At 38.6% G+C, this 22,659-nt stretch overlaps 1 protein-coding gene across 1 annotated transcript; it reads left to right on the top strand.

The window, feature by feature from the left end:
- Positions 1 to 4,968: 4,968 nt before the first annotated feature.
- Positions 4,969 to 22,003, top strand: LOC146608246 (NACHT, LRR and PYD domains-containing protein 3-like). Its single transcript, XM_085348981.1, has 18 exons — positions 4,969 to 5,008; positions 6,226 to 6,270; positions 6,422 to 6,524; positions 10,269 to 10,379; positions 10,470 to 10,580; positions 11,496 to 11,574; positions 11,682 to 11,883; positions 12,563 to 14,354; positions 15,164 to 15,337; positions 15,454 to 15,621; positions 15,735 to 15,899; positions 16,570 to 16,743; positions 17,007 to 17,180; positions 19,289 to 19,450; positions 20,013 to 20,186; positions 21,067 to 21,240; positions 21,322 to 21,368; positions 21,465 to 22,003. The coding sequence occupies exons 2-18, from the start codon at positions 6,252 to 6,254 to the stop codon at positions 22,001 to 22,003; spliced, it is 4,368 nt and encodes a 1,455-aa protein (XP_085205107.1). The 5' UTR covers positions 4,969 to 5,008; positions 6,226 to 6,251.
- Positions 22,004 to 22,659: the final 656 nt, after the last annotated feature.

Raw genomic sequence — 22,659 nt, 5'->3', positions numbered from 1 at the left:
CTAATTTCTTCAAGTCAGAGAATGTTGCATATAATTAAATGTTTGCTTGATGCATAAAGTTAAAAGGTTAAAACTAATAAAACAAGTTTTAAAAGAGACTTTTCCATTTGATTACATTTTGTATGATGGATTATGCAGAAAAAATAGAATTGGGCTGAAAGATCTATCGCTTTATCACCTCTTCAGGTTGTAAATCGCGTTTTTAAAAAGTAACTAAGTAACTAAGTAATTAATTACTTTTGAAAATAAGTAATCAGTAAAGTAACAGGATTACTTTTTTGTGGAAGTAATCAGTAATTAGTTACTGATTACTTTTTTCAAGTAACTTGACCAACACTGTGTATGACTGGTCTTTGACAATAAAGCTGACTTTGACTTTGATACCAAGGGGACAAATAAATGCCATCTTTTCCTTGTCTTCGCAGCCTTTTTTATCTGATCGTATCCCATACGCAGATCTAATACTGAGAACCATTGGCTGCCTGACAAGGAATACAGGGCATCATCAATGCGGGGCATTGTATATCAGGTGTATGGCAGTTGTTCAGTGTTCGTTAATCAATACAGATTCATTGCAGATATTGACACATATAAAACAGCTTTTATATGTGTCACCTCACATCTGCCTCACATCATTTATATCAGCAGGGGCTAATCTCCTTGACCTCTTTGGAGGGGGCACTAGGCCTGTCACAGTGGCATAACAGTTTGCATCTGGGGAAATAGAAAGAGGGCAGGGCCCTTTCCATTTTATCTGTCCCAGAATGTCATTATTTGGGAGTCTCTCCTGTGTCCCACAGACTGAATCCTCATAGAATGTGCTTTGCTCACCTTTCATCTTCACCCAGTCCCATAAGCAGAGGAACAGTGATGTATTGGTGCCATCAAGTACAGGGCTGTGTTGTTGGTTTCTTAAATCGTTTAGTTTTAGTGGTAAAATGTTGTGCTTGACTAATTTCTTACTTCTCAGAGAAGTCCAGTCTGCTGGCTCAAATTTGCGTATAAAATCATAAATTCAGTTTGTTATTTTTTAAGCAAATAACAAAGTTAGTTTGAATTTAAAACAAAACAGAGATCTAAAATAATTTTTGTTTGTTTATATTTTATGGCAGGTAGTAAAAAAATGTTAAGCATTGTATTTCTCTAAAATAGTCGAATAGAAAAAAACAAAAGTTGGCCCAACAAAGTGGGTGGGGCTTTGTATATATATTTGAATGTTTGTGAATGAAAGTGATCCAGAAATTCTTAATAAAATGTTTTTGTGCACCAACAACAGAAAACCCCCAAAACAAAACCATCGCTTTATAGGCTTTAAACTTTTTTCATAACCTCCATGAAGGCAACCATGTCTTAGCTATGCGTACCTAATAAGCAGGTAATGGATAATACAGACAAATAGTTTCTTATAATGCATTCATTATAATAGAAAATAGTAACACTTTATAACATGACTTGCAAGTAAGGTGCAAGTACCCTGTACTTACATGCATTTTGTAGGCAACAAGTCAGGTTTTTGCAAGAAACAATGAAACAAGTGCGCTGTAAGCACTCTGTACTTTCTGGAATGGGAGCCATATTATGGAGTCACCTGTGAAACCCGTGACTAACGCACAAGTAGCCTGTAATTACATGCAATTTTGTGTAACAACTTTTGTACAGGAAACAACAAAAAAATAACATAAAAATAAATAAATAATAACATAATTAAATGGTTAAGTAATTTTAAGTACTGGGTTATTTCATGGTAAATTTAAGTAAAAATAAGCAATATTTCCTCATCTCACATCTTATGTGCCCTGTACTTTCCTGCAAATTCAACTAAGTACTACCTAAAATAAACAGTTTCTTTGTAATAAACAAATATAGAGAGTATGGAAGTTTCTAGGTTTACAGTACAAACCTCAATTTGACCATCAAAGCCCTGTGGCCTAACAGTTTAGAGTACATTGAAAATAAACCAGAGACACCAGCAGTCTAGGACTCTTTGATTCTGAACAGTGTAGTTAAACAGACTCGGTGTCACAAATAACCTGTAAACAACTGTGCCATTTGGAGCCCTACGTCCCCATCTAGTGGCTAAATATTGAAAAGAAAACAAACAAGTAAAAAAAAAAGCTCATCCACGAGGTGGCGTCGACTCTCAGAGATCTAAATACCTCTGAGATAAAATCACGATCACTATAAATTTACAAATGGTTTGACCTGGAGATCCTATTTGGAGTTAAATCTCATTCACTCCTAAATAAATCTGATTTAAATCCCCCGCTGGTCTGGGAAAAGCCCACAGCAGAATCCAAAGCAGCATAAAATGAGACTTCATTTAGTTAATGACATTATTCAGCATGCACATCTTTGTGTGCAATATATACTTGCACTCAGTTACACTTGTAAAACACATAAAGATCTGTGTATTTACAGGTAACAGCCTTTACCTGAACTCTGTGAATTAGGAATGGGGGATTTGATTGACTTTGAATGTGGCTTGGTTGTTGGTTTGAGCATTTCAGAAATTATTAATCTGCTGGGATTTTCCATCTCTAGGATTTGGAGAAAGAGAAAATGTCCAGTGAGCGGTGGTTCTCTGGGTGAAAACGCCTTGCTGATGTCAGAGGTCAGAGGAGACTAGTCAGGCTGTTTTAAGCTGATGAAAACAAAAGTAACTCAAATATGTACTTGTTGCAACAAAGGTATGCAGAAAAGCATCTCTGAGCCCAAAACATGTTAAACCTTGAAGCAGCAGCAGCAAAAGACCACATCAGGTATCACTCCTATATTATATATGATTATTATATATAATATTATACTATATTATATGAGCAGGAAATTGGACAACAGAAGGTCTGATGAGTCTCTATTTCTGATGCAACATTTGGATAGTAGGTCTGAATTTGGTTTAAATTGGAAAGCATGGCTCCATCCTGCTTTGTATCAGCATTTCAGGTTGCTCATGGTGTAATGGTGTGGGAGATATTTTCTTGGGACCACGGATTACTGGGTGGGAAATGTTTTGCCCAGGAGTCTCCTTAAGAAATCTAGTCCATAAGAATGACATTAGATACAACGGAGAGTAGATAATAATGAGTACACATTACATTTAGCATTCTTATTTGCCACATTCTAGCCTCCTGAAAACTGAGGAAAAGAGAATCTTCCCATTGAATTTTTTTGTTATTCCCTTCCTCTTTGAAGCTAAAAGAGGCCACCCAAACACATGAGAGATCAATGGAAAGCCCAGGATGTCCATCGGGACTTCTTAGGGTAGCTCAAAGTAGTAAAAAGATATAGACCAAAAACAAGTGTCCATTACAGAGGACATAAATGAATAAGGTGGTTCTCAGGAGGCTAGATGAAGAAGAGTGACTCATGATCAGACGCCTGTGTGTAAACTGTAAAAAGTCCTGGAAAATCCTTTGTCCAAAGTCCGGTAAATTGAATGTTTACACAGGAACTCTGTAAATGGAGGAATTTGACGTGTCATCAAAAATCAAGGAAAAATATATGAGTTTGTAGCTCCTATTAATAAATTTTGTTCATGAGCATCTTAAGGACTTTTAAATTTTGTTTAATTCTTTTGAGCTTTAGGAATTTAAAGAAATCAAGTGTGGTGTCACAAAAATGAAGCAAATTGTGGAATTATAAACAGACTTTGAAGGCATTTCTCAACAATGTCTCAAAGCAGATTTGTGATCACTTTAAACTTAGTATGATTTAATGTTTGTATTTCCACTGTGTGTTTTGGTTGTATATCTAATTGCTTTTTGTATATTGTATTGTATTTCATGTGATGGAGCTGGCAGGGTCTTTATTAGGAGAGACGAGGATAAGCTAGAAATGAGTACATCACAGGGACACTTACGCTGAGGTGGTTTAGAGACAAAGGAATAGAAGCGGCGCTGACATGGTGTGAACATGTGCAGAGGAGGGAGACTGGATATATCGGACAAATGATGTTAAATATGAAGCTGCCAGGCAGAATGAACTGATTTTACTAAAATTACTCTGACAATCAGCAAAGCTTATGTGATGATGTTCAAACAAGTTTTGCAGTCATAAGGAGGATCTTAAATCCAAGACTGAATTAACCCTAATTACCCGTTCCCATGGTAAAAATCCTGTGAACACAAACATCCTTCTATTCTCCAGTCTTGTTGGTACCTGTTGTACTGATTTTCTTCTCCATTAAGTTAATTACTCACATGAAACCTCATGTATTATAAAGTTGCCTTGGAAAAATCCTGCTAAGGCTAAAATGCAAGCAGTTAAATGAACTTACAGTGAACTCATCATTTGCAGCTCTTAGAAAGGTGAGAAAAGAGAAGCAAAAACTGTACAAAGTGTTGAGCAAAACAAAGCAACGACTGCAGTTTGAGGGGAGAAAAAACTAAGAAAGAGGAAGTTTCTCTGAGTGCAGAGGCAGGATTGCCAAATATAGGCTGTTATTTTTATTCACTAAGCAAAATGCAGAAGAGAAAAGCCAGGAATCAGGCTTCTCAAAAGAAGCAGTGCAGAGTGAAGAAGTGTGCAGAGGCCCCTGTTTTATGGTAAGAAGTCCATTTTAACATCACTAAAGGTTTTATTTGTTCATCATGTCACAGTTTTTTCTCCAGTCAGAGTGAAACTTGAAGCTTCATTGCGGTCCAAGTTTATCTTTGTGATTCATCCTCAGCCTGTGATGTGTGTTTGTTTGCCCTGAGCTGCGACTTCAGGCACGCTTCCTTATCAGATTTGCAGCTTTATGGAAACGTACTGGTATAACTAAAGCTTACGCAAAATGTTATGTCTTTATTTTTAACACCTATGGTTACTAGTTATGGCTTTATAATGCTTCCGAATCAGAGCAGAGGCACTGACTGCCTGCAAGGAAAAAGCCCAGGGAGCGTTACGTTTATTCTACCTTTGTCACACGCCCTGGTGTGACTCACGCCTGGGCGTGATAGTGGGATTTGTGCACTTCTTTCAATGGTGGATTTTCTCAGTGAGCTTGGAGCGTTACTGTCACCATGAAAAGGTACTGTAAAATCTTATTTTCTCTCTTTAAAATGCATTTAGGTCAGAACAAGTGAAGTGCAGCATCTCCTGACCCTGTTGGAGACAGTACAGCCAAAAAACTCGACACAAATTCTTTGCTTCGATGCTTCGTTTAACACACGGCTCTGTAGCGCGCCGTTGCCTACATTTGCGACTAAAAACACTCTGGAGCCAGAGTCTTCATCCACTTCCGCTTGCTTTACACAAATCTGCAGTAAGCCTCCAGAAGTTCTACTAAAATATGTAGAAAAAGAACTGGAAAGAACTACAAAAAATAGATTTCAAAAGACATGTGCATAAAATTAAAGGGTTTAGTTGTTATTGTTGTTGTTAGAGATTTTAAATATTGCAATTTTATAATGGAAATGAGCAGTTGATATTGAAAGACCTGTGTTTTTTTTTCCCTTTTGTTTATTTAATATTGCTCATTAATAAGACAAAACTCATTCTTATCTGATTACTCAATTAATCGATGGAATAATCGATAGCTGCAGCCCTCGACATTAGTACAAGAATTATAAGTAAAAAGCATTTAAAAACATCACATGTATAAGCAGCCTGTCACAAACGTTAATCCAAATTACTTTTTACAGCATAAACAGTTTGTAACACAAACTTTCGATTTGTATAAATCGTACATATCATAAATGCGACAATACTAAGGTAATTGTTAACGAGCTTGTGTTCACTTTGATGTACCTCAGTCAAGACAAGGTGCCCCACAAGACAAAGTATCCTTAATACAAACTCTTCAGGCTTAATTTCACATTTAGTTGTAATTAGTTTTGGGGAGTAATAATAAAGTAAAACACATTTTTTCTACTCAGTATTTCTAATATAGATACACTTTGGTGTAGTATAAATAGTCATGAGGAAGTAGTAAGTATTGTAAAACTTATGGACACTTTGAGTGGCCAGTAACACTATATAAGTGTGAATATATTAAGAGCTTAACACCGAGCAAGAAAATAATCTAACAATAAATTAGAATCCATTTATTGTGAGCTAACTAAGATTAAACTAACTAAAATTAAAATAGAGATCAGAAGAGGGGGTGGGGGTCATCATTCATAAAAAGTAATCTGTGCTGCCATTTCAGTGAGTGTGGAAAACATATGTGCAAGTCCAATATATGCAGGGTCTTAATAATAAAATAATAATAAACAACAAACTCCATGTTCTGTTTCTCCTTTACAGACATTACAGAAAATACTGATGATTTGATGGATAAGAATTTAAAAGGTATTTGCTTCTTTTGAGGAAATATAATTAATATTGGAAGCTCTGACAACACTTTGAAAATATGTGTTGAATTTAACAATATCCTTGACGTGTTCTAGAAAGCAATCTTTAGTCTCAGATGTTTTGTAAGTTGGGTGTATTTTGTATAAAGATATGAGCTCCACCATGGATCTTGTAGAAGGGAAAAATGATGGGATCCTTCCCTCTAAAAACACTACACCAGGGGAACTTTGTGGGCCCACTGAAGCTCAGAGGTAAGTTACTTGTGTTTCTGACACTTACACACTCCCTGGCCACATCCTTAGGTACACCTGTTAAACTGCTTATTAACTTGTATCTTATTAACCAATCACATGGCAGCAACTCAATGTATTTAGGCATATAGACACAGTGAAGACGATCTGCTGCAGTGCCTGATGTGCAGATGCCGGTCAGCCCTTTTCAACCAGTACTGACGTATTAAGAGGCTGTCAGTTATCTGTATCCCCGAAAACTTGATCCTGCTGAATAATTTGCCAGCACTATTGTCAGTGAGCTGTGAATGACTGAGAATGAGTAAATTAAATCCATAGTAAAAAAGAAATTTAAACTGGGTCAAGTTGAACTACAAACACCACCAAGTGTGGTTCAATTTCTTACTCTTAAAACCCCAAAATTACTTTCCAAAATATACAGAATGCTTTCTAAAACGGATGAATCAATATCACTTCCTATTGCAAAATGGGAAGCGGATTTATCAGTTAACTTAGACCAAAACTTCTGGTCTCAGATTTGCTTAAAAACCTTTCATTTAATTAGAAATCCCAGTCTTCAATTAATTCACTACAAAATACTACATAGAGTACACTATACAGGTCATCGGATGTTCAAGATGGGCTTTACGTGTCATGATCCTGGGCCATATTGGCCCAGCATTCTTAGTTTTCTTGTATTTTTGTATTTTGTTCCTTATGCCGTGGTTCCTAGGTTCTGTTAAAGATGTTCCTTATTTGGTTACCTCCTGTGTGCCCCTGTGTATCTGTGAGCCCTCGTCTCTCCTTGTGTTTTATTCCATGTTTTCCCCAGCCCGTTATGTCTGTGTTCTCCCTGTGCTCTCTCTCCTCCTGTCTGAACCTCTGTGTACTTCCTTTTTTACGTTGTCCGTCTCCCGTCAGTGTTGCGTTCACTCCTGCCGTGTCTTGTTATGATTATCAGTGTCACCTGTGTTCCCCGTGTGCTCCCACTTCCCTCGTTAACTCTCTGTGTATTTATGTCTGCGTCTCCCTCAGTTCTGTGTCGCGTTCTCCCTCGTGACTTTGTGCCCCTCCGTGTGTTTTCTTGTAAGTCCGTTCCTTAGTACTTCCCAGTTTAGTTTCATGTTATTTTGTATCGCTGTTATCTTTTGTCATCTTTTGTCAGCAATAAAGCTGCATTTTGAGTTCAGTCCTGTTTTCCCGTGAGTTTGCGTTTGGGTCCTATTTCCTGCCTGCCACACAGCCAGTTCATGACATTACGTCTACCAACAACTGCTCACACTGCCAAACCAATTCACCGGACAATTATATCCACGCTCTTTGGTTCTGTCCACCAGTTCAGAAGTTTTCTCGCGAGATATGTGAAGACTTATCGAAGTCCGTTTAGTGTGTTTGTTGGGCAGCTTAGATAATGTCACTTCAGAAAAGAATATCGCCCAAATGGTTTTCACTGCCCTATGCATAGCCAAGAAAACAGTCCTCATGAACTGAAAAAATATAAAAAATAATCTTAATTATAACCAATATAGAAATTACCTATTAGATTACATTAGTCTTGATACAGCCTCTGCCACCACATCAGATCAATTGTTCTGGGCTCCTTTGATCAGCTCCATCACCTAGTGGGGGTGGGGGGTCATAGTTTGGTCCCACCTTTGCTGTTGTGATTGGTGTGGGGGTAGGGACAGGCTTGGGGCGTTGGGGGATTCCCCAGGAGCATCTTCCTTGGGGGGCTCAACCCGGGGTAACGGTCATGTCCTATTAGGGGCTCTGTTGGCTCTTAGGTGACGGTTTCCTTGTGGCTGCGTGCAGCGGGGCTAGGGGAGGGTCTGTGCTGATGGACGTGGGTTACTGACCTGGTAGCCTGGCTGCCCCTGGGTGGATCCGGGACGGGCGTGGGGTTCTGGGGGTGCTCCGTCTCTGGGCTGGGGCCCTGGCTGGGCCTCGGGGGCTTGGGTCCTGGTTGGTGTGTTGCCGGGGTTGTGGGCGGGTGGGTGTATGGGGGCCCAGCCCTGGCGCAGGGTGCCGCCAGTGCATCGAGCCACCTGGGGGACTCTTAAACAGGTGGGGGAGGCTGTTACATCTTGCAGGAGCTTTCCTCCCTTCAGGAACTCTCTCTGCAGGAGGGGGAGATACAGGAGAGGTGGAGGAAGACCTCAGCCTGGGCGTCGATTGTCTTGTGTAGTCTGGAAGATGAGTGGATGACAGGGTGGGTGCAGTTTTCTCTGTGGTGGGGTCGGGTGGGCTGTCCCGGGCTCTGTGGGGCCAGGCGGCGCTGCCGAACTGGGCCCCGGTCCGGATGGGCCTGGGCCCCCTTTCCATGGCGGGTTGCAGAGTGTGTGGGTGCCTACTGGGGTCAGCGGGGGAGCTGGCCCCAGGGAGGGGTCACTTGCCTCTCCCTTCCTTCCCTCCCCATCTCCAGCTGCCTCCCTCTTCCCACTCCACCACAATCACCCACACATGCAGGGCCTTGGGGTAGGGGTGTGTCACCAGGGTGCAGGGGATGCATCCCCCCCTCTGTCCCCCTCTGACTGCCTGTGCCTCAATTTTATCTCACAACATAGACATTCACATTACTCACACTCTCATAACACATACATATAGTATCTTGGGGGTGGGCAAGCTACACGGAATCCAAAAGACCATCAGGGTGTACAACCTCACCCCTGGTGTCGTTGCCCACCTCTCAATTTTAAATACATGTAGACATTGAGAGCTATCAGGAGGGGCTATGCGCTTACCTGCTGCTCTCTGGCAGGTAGCTCCATGCCCTCCTGGGTTTTAAATGCATCTTAGAACACACATGCATCAACACTACATATGAGCGGGCGGAGGGAGGTTTGGAGTCTTCACACACCCCCGTTCTCTGCAGCCTGCTGGAGCGGGGGGCTAGGAGGAGTTGGCCGTCCGATTGGGGTCTGGAATGTGGGGCCTCCCTGCTGCTGCCGAGTCGGGACAGTCTGCTTCTCTCCACCCCAGGGAAAAGGGTAACACTACCTGGGTCTGGGTGCAGTTTCCCCCTCCATGGGCAAGGGTACCTAGACCTGGGGTATAGAATACACTTGGGGAGTGTGATTGTGTGTACAGTGTCTCTTTATGTCTGTTTCCACTTTGGGTAAGTGCTGAGTATTTGCATATGAGAGCATGAGGGTGGGAATGGATGTTTGTATCTGTGTGTGCCTGTATGTCTGTGTCCATATGTGCTTACGATATATATTCCCATAGATCATCATGATGTTGTTTATTATGTTGCTCTCTTTTTTTTCTGCTTGTTTTCTTTTTTTTCTTTCTCAACAGGTGATCCAGGTGATTGATATATGTATTTTTTGTCTGCTTATTTTGTTGGTTTTTGTTTTTTGCCCTTTATCCCCATCCCTCTTCCCCGCTGTTTTTCTTTCCCTCTTTCTTTCTCCCCTTTCTTTTCCCCAGTCAAATCTGTCCCGTATTTAGCAAGTGAAAATAAAATAAAATAAACAATAAAAGGTGAATCAAATAGACCATTACAGCAAGGCTGGGATGGTCCATTTGGTAAAGTAAATCTGTTGGGCATCTTTCTTCGCCTTTAGACAATAATTCTGATGGCAAAAGAGCCAAACAGGACAGGCAAGAAAGGGGAAAAAAAGAAAAAGAGAGAATGAGTAAACGCAGCACTGCAGTTGTGTCAGCAACGCGAACAATAGTAGACTCAAGACATAGGAATCTTGCTCAGATATGTCCAGGTTTTCCTACATGACTAGTGAGACTAACAACTCTCTTGTTTTGAAGCCAGGAGCAGCAGCAGACTACATCAACTGCACCAAGCTCTGTTTCGATCAAGACCAATCATTCAAAGGAGTCACCTCTTGCTTTTAATAGACAACAATCTTCTGGAAAAGAGTTAGTCCACTGCAGTATCTGCTACACTTGCATTTATTAAACAGTTTTTTGGCATAACAATAATGCTTTTGTCTGGTGTTTCTCTGCCAGGACTGGGGAGGTGAGGCCTGGTTGTCCTGTATCCAGCTGTGATTCGGTCATGAGTGACCACTCCAAGGAGCCACCTCTTGCTTTTAACAGAAAGCAGACTTCTGGCACAGAGTGAGTTAGCGTGTCACTATATAACCTCAGTTTATTAACATCACATCAAGTCTGTTAAGGAGCAAAGTATGTAAGTAGTAATGATTTTATGTTGCAGTCTAAACTTTTAACACATTTTTTTCATTTCATTATTCTTTATTCATTCTATTATTATCAGGACTGTGACGTTTCCTCTAGACTGCACGTCAAAATGACTTGTGGCAACATACTGAAACCCTAAAACTGTCATAAATCTAATACTGGTACACGTTAAAACACTGTAAATTGTTGGAAAACTGGGCCAATGAGTTAATGAGTTAATTCTCTGGGAAAAATCCCTTGTAGGCTTCCTTAGGAAGAGCAAGAATCACAAAATCTGCCAGACTTAATATGTGGAGCTACCTGCTGTGGTGGCCCCTTATCAATAACAAAACAGTTGAGGTAACTTGCTAGTTACATATGTTTATCATTATTATGGCTGCCATATCATTGGTAGCCATATATACATATATTTTATGTGGCACTTACTGAAAATACATTGAAGATCTTTGCAATCCATAGGATCAGTTCTCTGGCATTTCATTGCATATTCAATAAAACCCTAAAATGGCAGTGAACCAAGTATTGAGCCTGTGGAACCCCGCAATGTAAACTTTAGTAATGATGGGGGGCTTTTTTGCGACTTTGCATGTTTATTACAAATTTTATTAATTTAAAAAAAAACTACTTTATAACTTATAATTTACACAGTTTTTCTACCAATTTCTGCACTTTATTTATGAATTATTGGATTTATTTTGTGCAACAAGAGAACCATGTTGAGAATGATCTTGAAGTGGCAACATGCTGGAAAACAGTTTTCCAGTAAAATAGATTGTCATTCTTTATCAAAAAGATAATTTTTTTTAGTGTAGTGTGTTTCATTTTTATTCACAGACTGTATCAGGACATCTCAGAGGTTCATAGTGCTTCATGTGTGGAGGACCATCAAACAGACATAGACTCAATATTTAAGGTAAATTTGTCTCAGTGTGCACTTAGCAAAGTCTCAGCAGTTTTTGATTTGTTTGGTTTGGTTTTTTAGTCACAGTATATGTTTCATCTTTTTATATAATTTTTCAGTTGCTTGAGGAGAGTATTTTCACTTTTGTGAAAGACGAGTTGAAGCGAATGCAAAGGCTTTTAAAATCAAAGTGTTCAGATGGAGAAATGGACACCGATATGAATGAGGGCATGAGGAGCAGCAGAGAGGCATTTCAAAACATCGCACTGCACTTCCTGAGAAGAATAAACCACGAGAACCTGGCTGATTCTCTGCAGAGCAGTAAGAACATTTTACAGCTGCATTTTAATGGATGGTATGTGAGGAAGGAAGACAATGAGAAAAAGGAAACAAATATACAGTATAAAGATGCCCTTTAAACTCCACATTGAGCAGTTAATGCAGGTATAACAGATTAACGAGTTTATTATGTACTTGAAGCCCATTCGTCATCACTGACTGATTGTCAGTTTACTGCTAGTGCTTCAAGCTAAATGTTTTGACTGTGGCCATCTTGGTGTTATGAAACCACAGGTAACAATGGGGACAGTGACTATGGCCATAATCCTGTAATTTTTATTTGTTTGTATATTTTTTTAAACTTACACTATTTTGAAAATATAGATTTGACAAAACCAGATCTTATTTTTGGATTTTTTTTTTGTACATGGCTAAGATCTCAGTCACACAGGTTTCAAAGCTGAAGACAGTAAAAAGTGCAAAAGTTGCAGAGTTTAGGTCTTTGCATGTTTTTCATTGATTAATTGCAAGTTTGTTCTTTGTTGGAAAGAATACAGGTTCAGCATTGGCTTCATATTTCACACATAGAAGCTACAACAACCTTTTGTAAAAGTACCTGTGGTTTTAGTTTTCAAAATTGTCAGCAACCTAAACTTTAACATTATTTCTAACTTTACTTGTGAGGGATAATTTTATATGTTGTTTTTGTGTGTTTATGCAGAATCCCCTGCAGTATGTCAGCGTAAACTTAAATTTAGTTTAAAAAGGAAATTCCAGTGCTTGTTTGAGGGGACAGCTAAAACGCGGAACCCAACTTTTTTGAATGACATCTACACAGAGCTCTACATAACAGAAGAAGGGACTGGAGAGGTCAGCAATGAACACGAGGTCAGACAGATTGAAACTGCTGTGAGGAAACCGGCCAGACCAGAAAGAACGATCACATGTGAGGACATCTTTAAACCCTCATCAGGTAAAGATCAGGCATGTAGAACAGTGCTGACAAAGGGAGTGGCTGGCATTGGGAAAACAGTCTTGACACAGAAGTTCACTCTGGACTGGGCTGAGGACAAAGCTAACCAGGACATCCAGTTCACATTTCCATTCACCTTCAGAGAGCTGAACCTGCTGAAGGGTACAAATTTCAGTTTGGTGAAACTTTTTCATCATTTCTTTACTGAAGCCAAAGAAGTGGGACTCTGCAGCTTTGAGGAATTACAGGTTGTGTTGATCTTTGATGGCCTGGATGAGTGTCGACTTCCTCTGGACTTCCAAAACAATAAGATCCTGACTGATGCTCGACAGCCCACTTCAGTGGATGTTCTGCTGACAAACCTCATCTGTGGGAACCTGCTTCCTTCTGCTCGGCTATGGATAACCACACGACCTGCAGCAGCCAATCAGATTCCACCTGGATATGTTGACATGGTGACAGAGGTCAGAGGGTTCACTGACCTACAAAAGGAGGAGTACTTCAGAAAGAGATTTGGAGAAGAGGAGCAAGCCAGCAGGATCATCTCTCACATAAAGACTTCGCGAAGCCTGTACATCATGTGCCACATCCCTGTATTCTGCTGGATCACTGCTACAGTTTTGGAGGATGTGCTGAAAACCAGAGCAGGAGGAGAGCTGCCTAAGACCTTGACTGAGATGTACATCTACTTCCTGGTGGTTCAAGCAAAACTGTGGAGCATCAAGTATTGCATTGGAGCTGAGGTGGATCCACACTGGAATCCAGGGAGCAGGGAAATGGTTTTGTCATTGGGAAAACTAGCATATGAGCAGCTGCAGAAAGGTCACCTGATCTTCTATGAATCAGACCTGACAGAATCTGGCATTGATCTCAGAGTGGCCTCGGTGTACTCAGGATTGTTCACACAGATCTTTAAAGAGGAGAGGGGGCTGCACCAGGAGAAAGTGTTTTGCTTTGTCCATCTGAGCGTTCAGGAGTTTCTAGCTGCTCTTTATGTCTTTCTGACTTTGACAAACTTTGGCGTGAATCTGTTTCAGTCTGAAACTTGGTGGTCAAATTTATTCAGGGACAAATCTAAGCTATCATACCTTTTCCAAAGTGCTGTGGACATGGCTGTACAGAGTCCCAATGGACACCTGGACTTGTTTCTCCGCTTCCTTCTGGGTCTTTCCCTGCCAACAAATCTCACACTTCTTGGTGGGTTGGTGACACAGAAAGGAAATATCTCTCTTGGGAAGCAGGAAACAATTGAGTATATAAAGAGTGTGATCAGGAGGAGTTTGTCACCAGAGAGAAGCATTAACCTGTTCCACTGTCTGAATGAGCTGAATGACCATTCTCTGGTTGAGGAGATCCAACAGTATCTGAATTCAGGAACCCTTTCCCCAGATGAACTGTCTCCTGCTCAGTGGTCAGCTCTGGTCTTCATCTTACTGTCATCAGAAGAAGACCTGGACATGTTCGACCTGAAGAAATACTCTGCTTCTGATGAAGGTCTTCTGAGGCTGCTGCCTGTGGTCAAAGCCTCCAACAAATCTCTGTAAGTTTCCTGAAAAATGGGAAACAACTGCTAAAGAACTACTGCATTTAGCTTAATCTGCTGAAAATAAAGTAAGTCAGGAAATTATAATTTACTTAGAAATCAATGCATGTATATGTTTAAAAAATACAAATAGATTAAACAAAGAGAAAGCTAAAAGAGAAAAGCTTAAAAAAGGAAATCATGGGATGTGTAAATACAGAAAGAAAGTAAAACAAAAATATGAAATCATTCAACTTCATTAATAACTATATTTTCACTATTTCTGATGAGTTTAATGACATACTGGCAGTTGATACAATTACAGCTTCAGCAAAATTCCATTATTGATCAATGTTCCTGATTCTTTCTAAGTAGTCTGGTTGTTTTGTTTTGGAGAAATGCTCATTTTAATTACCATGAGATTTTGAGTCTTTGTTCCAGAGTTTCTGTATCTTAAATTTTGCTGTAGTTTTTAGGAACGTTTTTGGGCTATTTAATGCACTAGATCTGCATGCATTATTTTCTAAATGTTCTAGCTGTGATTTAAAAGCTATGAACGATGCATCCTCTATATGAGAAGGAAATTTTTTATATAATTTACGCAGGATCTGAAATAACACACTGAAAATACAGAGCTGTTTACTTGGGTACTTAAAACCTGAATTTAATACCATAATTACTTTCAGTAGTTTCTTGATGGTGACCACATGAACATGCATTTAATAACTACGTATCTGGCCAACATATAATAATACATTTTGGCAGATATCAGTAGATTTTTTTGTTGTGATTAACATTGCTCCCTTTTGTATGAATAATAAACGTAGGTTGAGTGGCTGTAATCTGACAGAGAGATGCTGTGAAGGTTTGGCCTCAGTTTTTAGCGCTCAGTCTTCCACTCTAAGAGATGTTGATTTGACAAACAACAACCTGCAGGACTCAGGACTGAAGTTGGTGTCTTCTGGACTGAAAAATCCACAGTGTAGCCTAGAAAAGCTAAGGTTTGATCAACACATTTTGGGCAAATTTTCACAGTCGTTTCTGCTGAAACTGCTAAAAATTGAACAGAAATGGTAAATGTCTAAACAAAACATGTTTATATTCATCTTATTACCAGGTTGAACCAAAACAATTTCACGGAGAAATGCTGTCAAGAGCTGTCATTAGTTCTACAGACTTCTCATTTGAGAGAATTGGACTTGAGTTACAACAATCTGCAGAACTCTGGACTGAAACAACTCTCTGCTGGGCTAAAAGGTCCAAACTGTAGACTGGAAACACTCAGGTCGGGATATCCTATTTTACATAGCAATTAATAATCTGTGGTGTGATATTTAAAATAATTCTGTATGTTGTGTTTTGTTTTTAATTTGTGCACTGATTTAAATTCTTCTACAGGCTGATTGGTTGTAATCTGTCAGAGAAAAGTCATGATACGCTGTTTTTCATTCTCACCTCCTCTAATCTGAGAGAGCTGGACCTGAGCAACAACAGCCTGAAGGATTCAGGAGTGATGCTCTTCTCTGAACAGGGAAATCAGCACTGCAGACTGGAAACTCTCCGGTTGGATTATGACTTATGTTAAAGTTTTACATTTGGATCTTAAAGTCATTAGGTTTTTTAAAATTAGTTTTTGGTTACATGCTTATAATAAAATCTGTGGCTAACCTTCAGACTTGTGTTCTACAACAGAATTATAAAGATTTCAAGTGTCCCTGAGAAGGTGTTTGCTAGCAAGTACCTAATTCAGACATTTCCAGTTTTGGGGGATAATTAGCATCATTACTTCATTTACAGAAGCGTATCGATGATGTTCAAGTCACACAACTTGATATTATTCATTTGTAGCCTGAAATTTGTATTTTATTACTTGGAATTTATGTTTCAGAGATCATTAAAAATTGCATATTTTGTTCAACATTACAATCAACATAATCAAATTTATCTTTAAAAACAGATGTAAATTTCCAAAACATGTCCTGCAGAACTTATTTTGCAGAATCATCCAAAAGTAATTTCTTTTTAAAAATAATCTCTTTTAAAAGTAATCTCTTTTTAAAAATCCCATTGGCTTTTTTTTTTTATTCAAGAGATGTGATGATAGAGACAGTGTGATGGCAACTTCCATCAAACTCTCTTGGCCTACACAAAACACGTTTCCTACGCCACTGTATCACATCCCATAAATGTTTGGTCTAAAAACATTTTAAGATGTATTTTTTTATTTTATCAGATTGAGTCGAACTGGTCTCACAGAGCAATGCTGTCAAGGGTTATCATCAGCTTTATGCACAAAGGTGTCTAGTCTGAGAGTGCTGGACTTGAGTGACAATGACCTGCAGAGCTCAGGAGTAAAACTGCTCTGTGAGGGACTTGGAAGTCCACACTGTCAACTCCAAACTCTAAGGTGAGGTCAGGTTAAGACATATTTGGCTACCTTGATTCTGCAACTGTGACATTAGATGTAATTGCAAATGCTTTGTCCTTTGGTAAAATGTTTCTTATTTATAAGATGCTTATTCATAAATAAAACAGCTAACCTGGTACAGAGAACTTTTTGTTTGTATTTGATTATGGATACTGCAAGTTTCTATAAAATTGACCTTTTTAAAAACATAGTCTACAATGCTCTAAAGTATACACGTTAAAGACCTGTATCTCATTTGTTAGGTTAACTCAAACCAACCTCACAGAGAAATGCTGCAATGACATCTCAACAATTCTTAGCTCCCAGTATTCAAGTCTGAGAGATCTGGACCTCAGTAACAATGATCTGCAGGATTCCGGAGTGACATTTTTGTCTGCAGGACTGCATAGTCCGTACTGCATCCTGAAAACTCTCAGGTCAGATTTCAACTTGTAAACTCTAATACTTTCTATACATAATGTCGGTTTTGGTTATTTGTTACTTTTAATTTGAGCAAAATTTGTGTCAATCTTTTTTTGTAGGTGCACCTAAATGAAAAAGCTATATCAGTGCGATGGATATAGAAAGTTATTTTTATGTCATGGTACACTCTGTTCTACTGTTTATAACAGTTACTGACATTTTAAAGTTTTCTAATCTCTTCTGCCATGCTTTATACCTAAATGGTAGTAGAATGGTTTATACCTTAATCCTACATATTTAAATGTTCCATATATATATATATATATATATATATATATATATATATATATATATATATATATATATATTAGGGGTGCAACGATACACAAAATTCACGGTTCGGTTCGATACTTTGGTGTCACGGTTCGATATTTTTTCGATACAAAAAAATGTTCATGCATTTTTAATTTGTCATTTATTAAAATTATAAATATATATTTTAACTCAAAAGTACAGTTTTTAAATTTAACCCTAACCCTTGTGCGTGTTTTTTATTTTGACAGCGAATGCGCACCTGTGGACCACTTATGTGCAGCCCCGGTTATTTAGCTCATCATATTGCAGCCACAGAAATTCTTTTGTCCATGAAACCATAAAGCTGCACTTTCTTTTTGCCTTATAGTCTGATTTGTCATAACTTCTCCGTTTTGTGGTAAGCTTTTCTTTGGCTGTCACTTCTTCACCCTGACCTGTCTTATTTGGCTCAGCAGAACTGAAATGCTTTTACACGCTCACTCACATAAGCTCAGCGATTCTCTGCGCGATCAACCTCTCACATGTTTAAGCTGCGGGAGATTTCACTTGTCATGTTTGCATAGTAAGCTAACGATTAATAAGACGATGTCAGAGGAATTGGTGCACAAATTATCATCACGCTCTCTATACACAGTTCGCACGATTGCAAAGTGAAAGCAAAAAAACAAGCGCAAATTCAAACGTGACTTCAATATGTCACATATTGACAGTGGCTCACTGATGCCAATGACATAATTACCCAGCTACATTTCTGAAAGAATGCAAAAGCATTGACATATATTTTTCCTACAATAGCCCGACGGGCAGGGAAGAGAGAGATTTTGGTAGCCCGACTGAAAAAAATCGCTAGCTCCAGGACGTCGGGCTAGCGATATTGCAAGCCCTGTATCTGATTGAGGAATCGCTCATCTTTGGAAAAGAGAGTTTATTACAGAGAAATGGCTCTTTCCAAAATAAAAGCTATACTATCCGCTTCTTCTGGGCTATATTCTCAGCAGCATAAGGAGAATCATGTGCTAACAGCTGTCTAAATGACTCGGCTAAAGTTAGTAGGATGCTCGTTGTTTTTGTCTTTGCACTAGGATGATGTCAGCGTAAATGTGCAGTCATATTCGTTGTGTTCCCACTAGTGCTTTCAGGTTAATCTCGTTGAAATGACCTTAACGCCACAACACGGCAAATCTCCGTTAACGAGCTACCGCCGATCGCTCCGTGCATGGGGCTAGACGGCAAACACGTTAACGAGCTAACTGCGCTAACACACTAGTTCACACCAATGTAATTGAGCATTGCATGGCACATCCAACATACTGTTTTACTTTAGTCCATGACTCGCTTACCTTCAGGGTCATACGTCACATGAAAACCAAAATAATTCCAAACGCCAGATCTGAATGAGGTTCAATTTGCCTGTTGCAAGTAGAGCTTAACTTCTGTCTCGCTAGCTTGCCCTGCTCTCTTCCTTCTGACTATGCTGTCTGTGTTGAGCGCTCAGTGGATCTGCGCTCGACAGTGCAGCCTAGGCAGAGTAGTCGAACACAGATTCACTGAGCGCTCAACACAGACAGCATCGTCAGAAGGAAAATTGATAAAATAAATTACAAATGTTGTATTGTTCGATACATATGCGTACCGAACCGAAAGCACTGTATCGAACGGTTCAATATCGATACGAATATCGTTGCACCCCTAATAAATATATATATATATATATATATATATATATATATATATATATATATATATATATATATATATATATATATATAAAATCCAAATCGCACATTTACTGAATCTAATCCTATAGCCTGAGTGGCTGCAGGTTATCAGAAAGAACTTGTGACGTTCTGATGTCAAAGTCTACCAGTCTAAGAGAGCTGGACTTAAGTAAGAACCACCTGTGGGATTCGGGCATCAAGCTTTTGTCTACTGGGCTGACAAGTCCACACTGTAGACTGGAAACTCTGAGGTGAGGTCACATTTTTACACTAACTTAGCCAAACATTTTAATTTTATTTTAGTGCTGTTTATTGTTTTAACATCACTTAATTAATTTTAATTACAGAGTTTCTGACTTAATCTTTGGTGTTTATAAATATGCCAATGCTTGAGACTTCTAATATCCTTTAATTTGGCTTGGTTTGTACCATAGTTTAAATATGTTTAAGCTTTATATATATATATATATATATATATATATATATATATACATATATATACACATATATATATATATATATATATATATATATATATATATATATATATATATATATATATATATATATATATATATATATATATATATATATACATATATATATACATATATATATATATATATATATACATATATATATATATATATATATATACATATATATATATATATATACACATATATATATATATATATATATATATACACACATATATATATATATATATACATATTTTGTTCATTATGATAATGAAAGTCAAAGGTAAATGGATCACAGAAATTACATGGAGAAACATTCTTAATTTTTCAGGTTGAATCACACAAATCTCACAGAGAAATGTGGTCAATATATCTCACTGGTCCTCAGCTCTGACTCTTGCAGTCTGAGACACCTGGATTTGAGTAACAATGACCTACGAGATTCAGGAGTAAAACTGCTTTCTGCTGGACTGAGGAGCCCACACTGTAGACTACAAACGTTTGGGTATGCATCTGAGGAATATGTGTTGCACCGTAAGGGTCATTGTGAAAAGACTGGACAGGCAGCCAACTGTGACAAGGGGACCCATTTTTTTTCCTAGTAGACGATTTGCTGTCAGGATGGTTGCCCCTTCCTAAACCCTGGCTAGCAGTTTCTTCAAGTTAAAAGGATTTTTTTCTTTCCACTGTTGCCAAGTGCTTGTTCATAGGGGATCAACTGGTGGCTGGGGCTTCATCCTAATATTGTAAGGTCTTTACCTTGCAATATAAAAAAAACAACTTGTGGTGACTGTTATTGTGAATTGGCATAATGTAAATAAAACTGAACTAATGTTGTGTTTGCACACACACTCCATCTCCATAAGACAAAGGTTATAAACTACAATGAAAATAACCCTTAAGAGCTACATTTAAAACTGCTGCAGAGTCAATAAAACTAAATAATTAATAAAAACCTAAACCTACACAACAGAAAAAAAAAAAGCAAAAAATAAATAAATAAATAAAACATCTTCACTAAACAGTATGCACAAACAGCCACAGTTATGAAAGTGCAAACATTTTCATTTAACTTCTCAGATAGCATAGTGTACAAAGCAAGAGAGGGCTTTTTTTTTGTCTGAAGTCAGACTAATGAATTCATAGTTGTGGTGGACAGACTGAGTGCAGATTCTTATGAGCACATTTCTGTTTCTTTTGCAAATCTTGAACAAGACCATTTTTAAAACTAGCTGCTGTACCTGAGGAATTACTTCTTTGCTTTGAAAGACACTTGAGAGGTACTTTACACTGTCTCACTTGCATATGACCATCTGCACCAATTATCATGCAAATTATATATTAGTTTTAGGTGGATGGATCACTTCAGTTTTGCACTCTTGCAGATTGTCAGGCTGTTTGATCACGGCAGATGGCTGTACGTCTTTGGCGTCAGCTCTGAGGTCCAACCCCTCCTATCTGAAAGAACTTGACCTCAGTTATAACCATCCAGATGAGTTGGGAGTAAAGCTACGATCTGTGGGACTGAAGGATCCAAACTGGAGACTGGACTCCCTCAGGTATGATGTACATTGGAGTACAGGAACTGTAGAAATGCTAAAGGACTCCAGTCTGGTCTGACTTTGATTTTCCCCTTCCAGCGAGGACCACAGTGGTCTTCAGAGGCTGAAATCTGGTCTGAGGAAGTGTAAGTATATAAGATGTAACACTATATTTCTGGTTTGATTTAAAACCTTCAGACTTACTGCTGTATTTCACCCTTTCCTCTCTGTGTATTCCTTAGATGCATGTGAACTAACACTGGACCCAAACACAGCCCACAAAAATGTTGTCCTGTTTGAGAATAACAGAAAAGTAAGACTGTCACCAGAGAAGCAGCCATATCCTGAACACCCGGACAGATTCGACTGGTGCTACCAGCTGCTCTGTACAACGGGTCTGACAGGCCGCTGTTACTGGGAGGTGGAGTGGAAAGGAGGTGTTGATATTGGAGCAACTTACAAAAGCGTCAGAAGGAGGGGAGCTCTAGATGGCAGCAGGCTTGGATGGAATGAGAAATCATGGAATTTAGAGTTCAATGATAAAAACATCTACGCCTGGCACAATAATATAAAAACAGTTCTCCTTGCTCCTCTGTCCTCTGCCTCTGAAAGAGTGGGAGTATATTTAGACTGGACTGAAGGCACTCTGGCTTTCTACGCAGTCTTGCCTGATTCACAGATTCACCTGTACACCTTTTTCTGTGGTGCCTTCACTGAACCACTTTACCCTGGGTTTGGGTTCTTATCAATAGACTCTTCTGTGTCACTGTTAGAAATATAATCTATCCAAAAAAGGCTAATTTTTCCTGGTGAAATAGCCATAGGTCTCAGTAATGCAGCAAAAAAAAAAAAAAAAAAAAAAAAAAGCAAAATATTTAATAGATGTTAAAAAGAAGAGGCTGTGGTTTTTAAAAATGAGATTTTAAAAAATGCACCTTTTGTCTAAAAAAATAAGTTTTTTTTTCTATACTTTTAATATTTGAATATCTGACAGATGTTGCTTCTTTTTTGCTAATTAAGTCAAAGTTTGGACATCAAGCTTGGTATGAAAAAAGTAAACAACTATAAGTTCTTGTTTGTTGTTGTTTTGTTGTTGTTGTTTTCACATGTAATTTATTTATTTTATTTAATCCTGAACATTTTGTAGCTTGTGGCGTTTTGGAAAACTGAAAATTATTATTATTATTATTATATTATTAGTAGTAGTCATTTTTAGCCAGGCCTTCATCATTTTGTTTGTGCGCATCGTCTGAGGATTCTAAATATCTAAACAAATCCAGGTACAAAAATCACAGATTTTTATTATTCAGGCAGTGTGACGGTAAATGTAGAATAACCAGGTGACATAACCCATGCGTTTCTTTGGACTGTAGAAGAAAGCCACGCAGGCAAAGTTTCAAACTCAAGAGTTGCTTGGTGTGGGGTGACAATGCTAAT

This window comes from Diplotaxodon limnothrissa, linkage group LG23 (genome assembly GCF_057381915.1).
Source record: "Diplotaxodon limnothrissa isolate DT_005_m linkage group LG23, D_limnothrissa_male_GT1.1, whole genome shotgun sequence".
NCBI lineage: Eukaryota > Metazoa > Chordata > Actinopteri > Cichliformes > Cichlidae > Diplotaxodon > Diplotaxodon limnothrissa.
This window is presented reverse-complemented; position numbering and strand designations above follow the sequence as displayed.

Bases quoted from the DNA above. Each gene is read 5' to 3' on its own strand.
- LOC146608246 (XM_085348981.1), top strand. The intron at 6,525-10,268 runs GTAAGTTACTTG...CTTGTTTTGAAG, and splicing joins GGGCCCACTGAAGCTCAGAG to CCAGGAGCAGCAGCAGACTA. The intron at 21,369-21,464 runs GTAAGTATATAA...TGTATTCCTTAG, and splicing joins GAAATCTGGTCTGAGGAAGT to ATGCATGTGAACTAACACTG.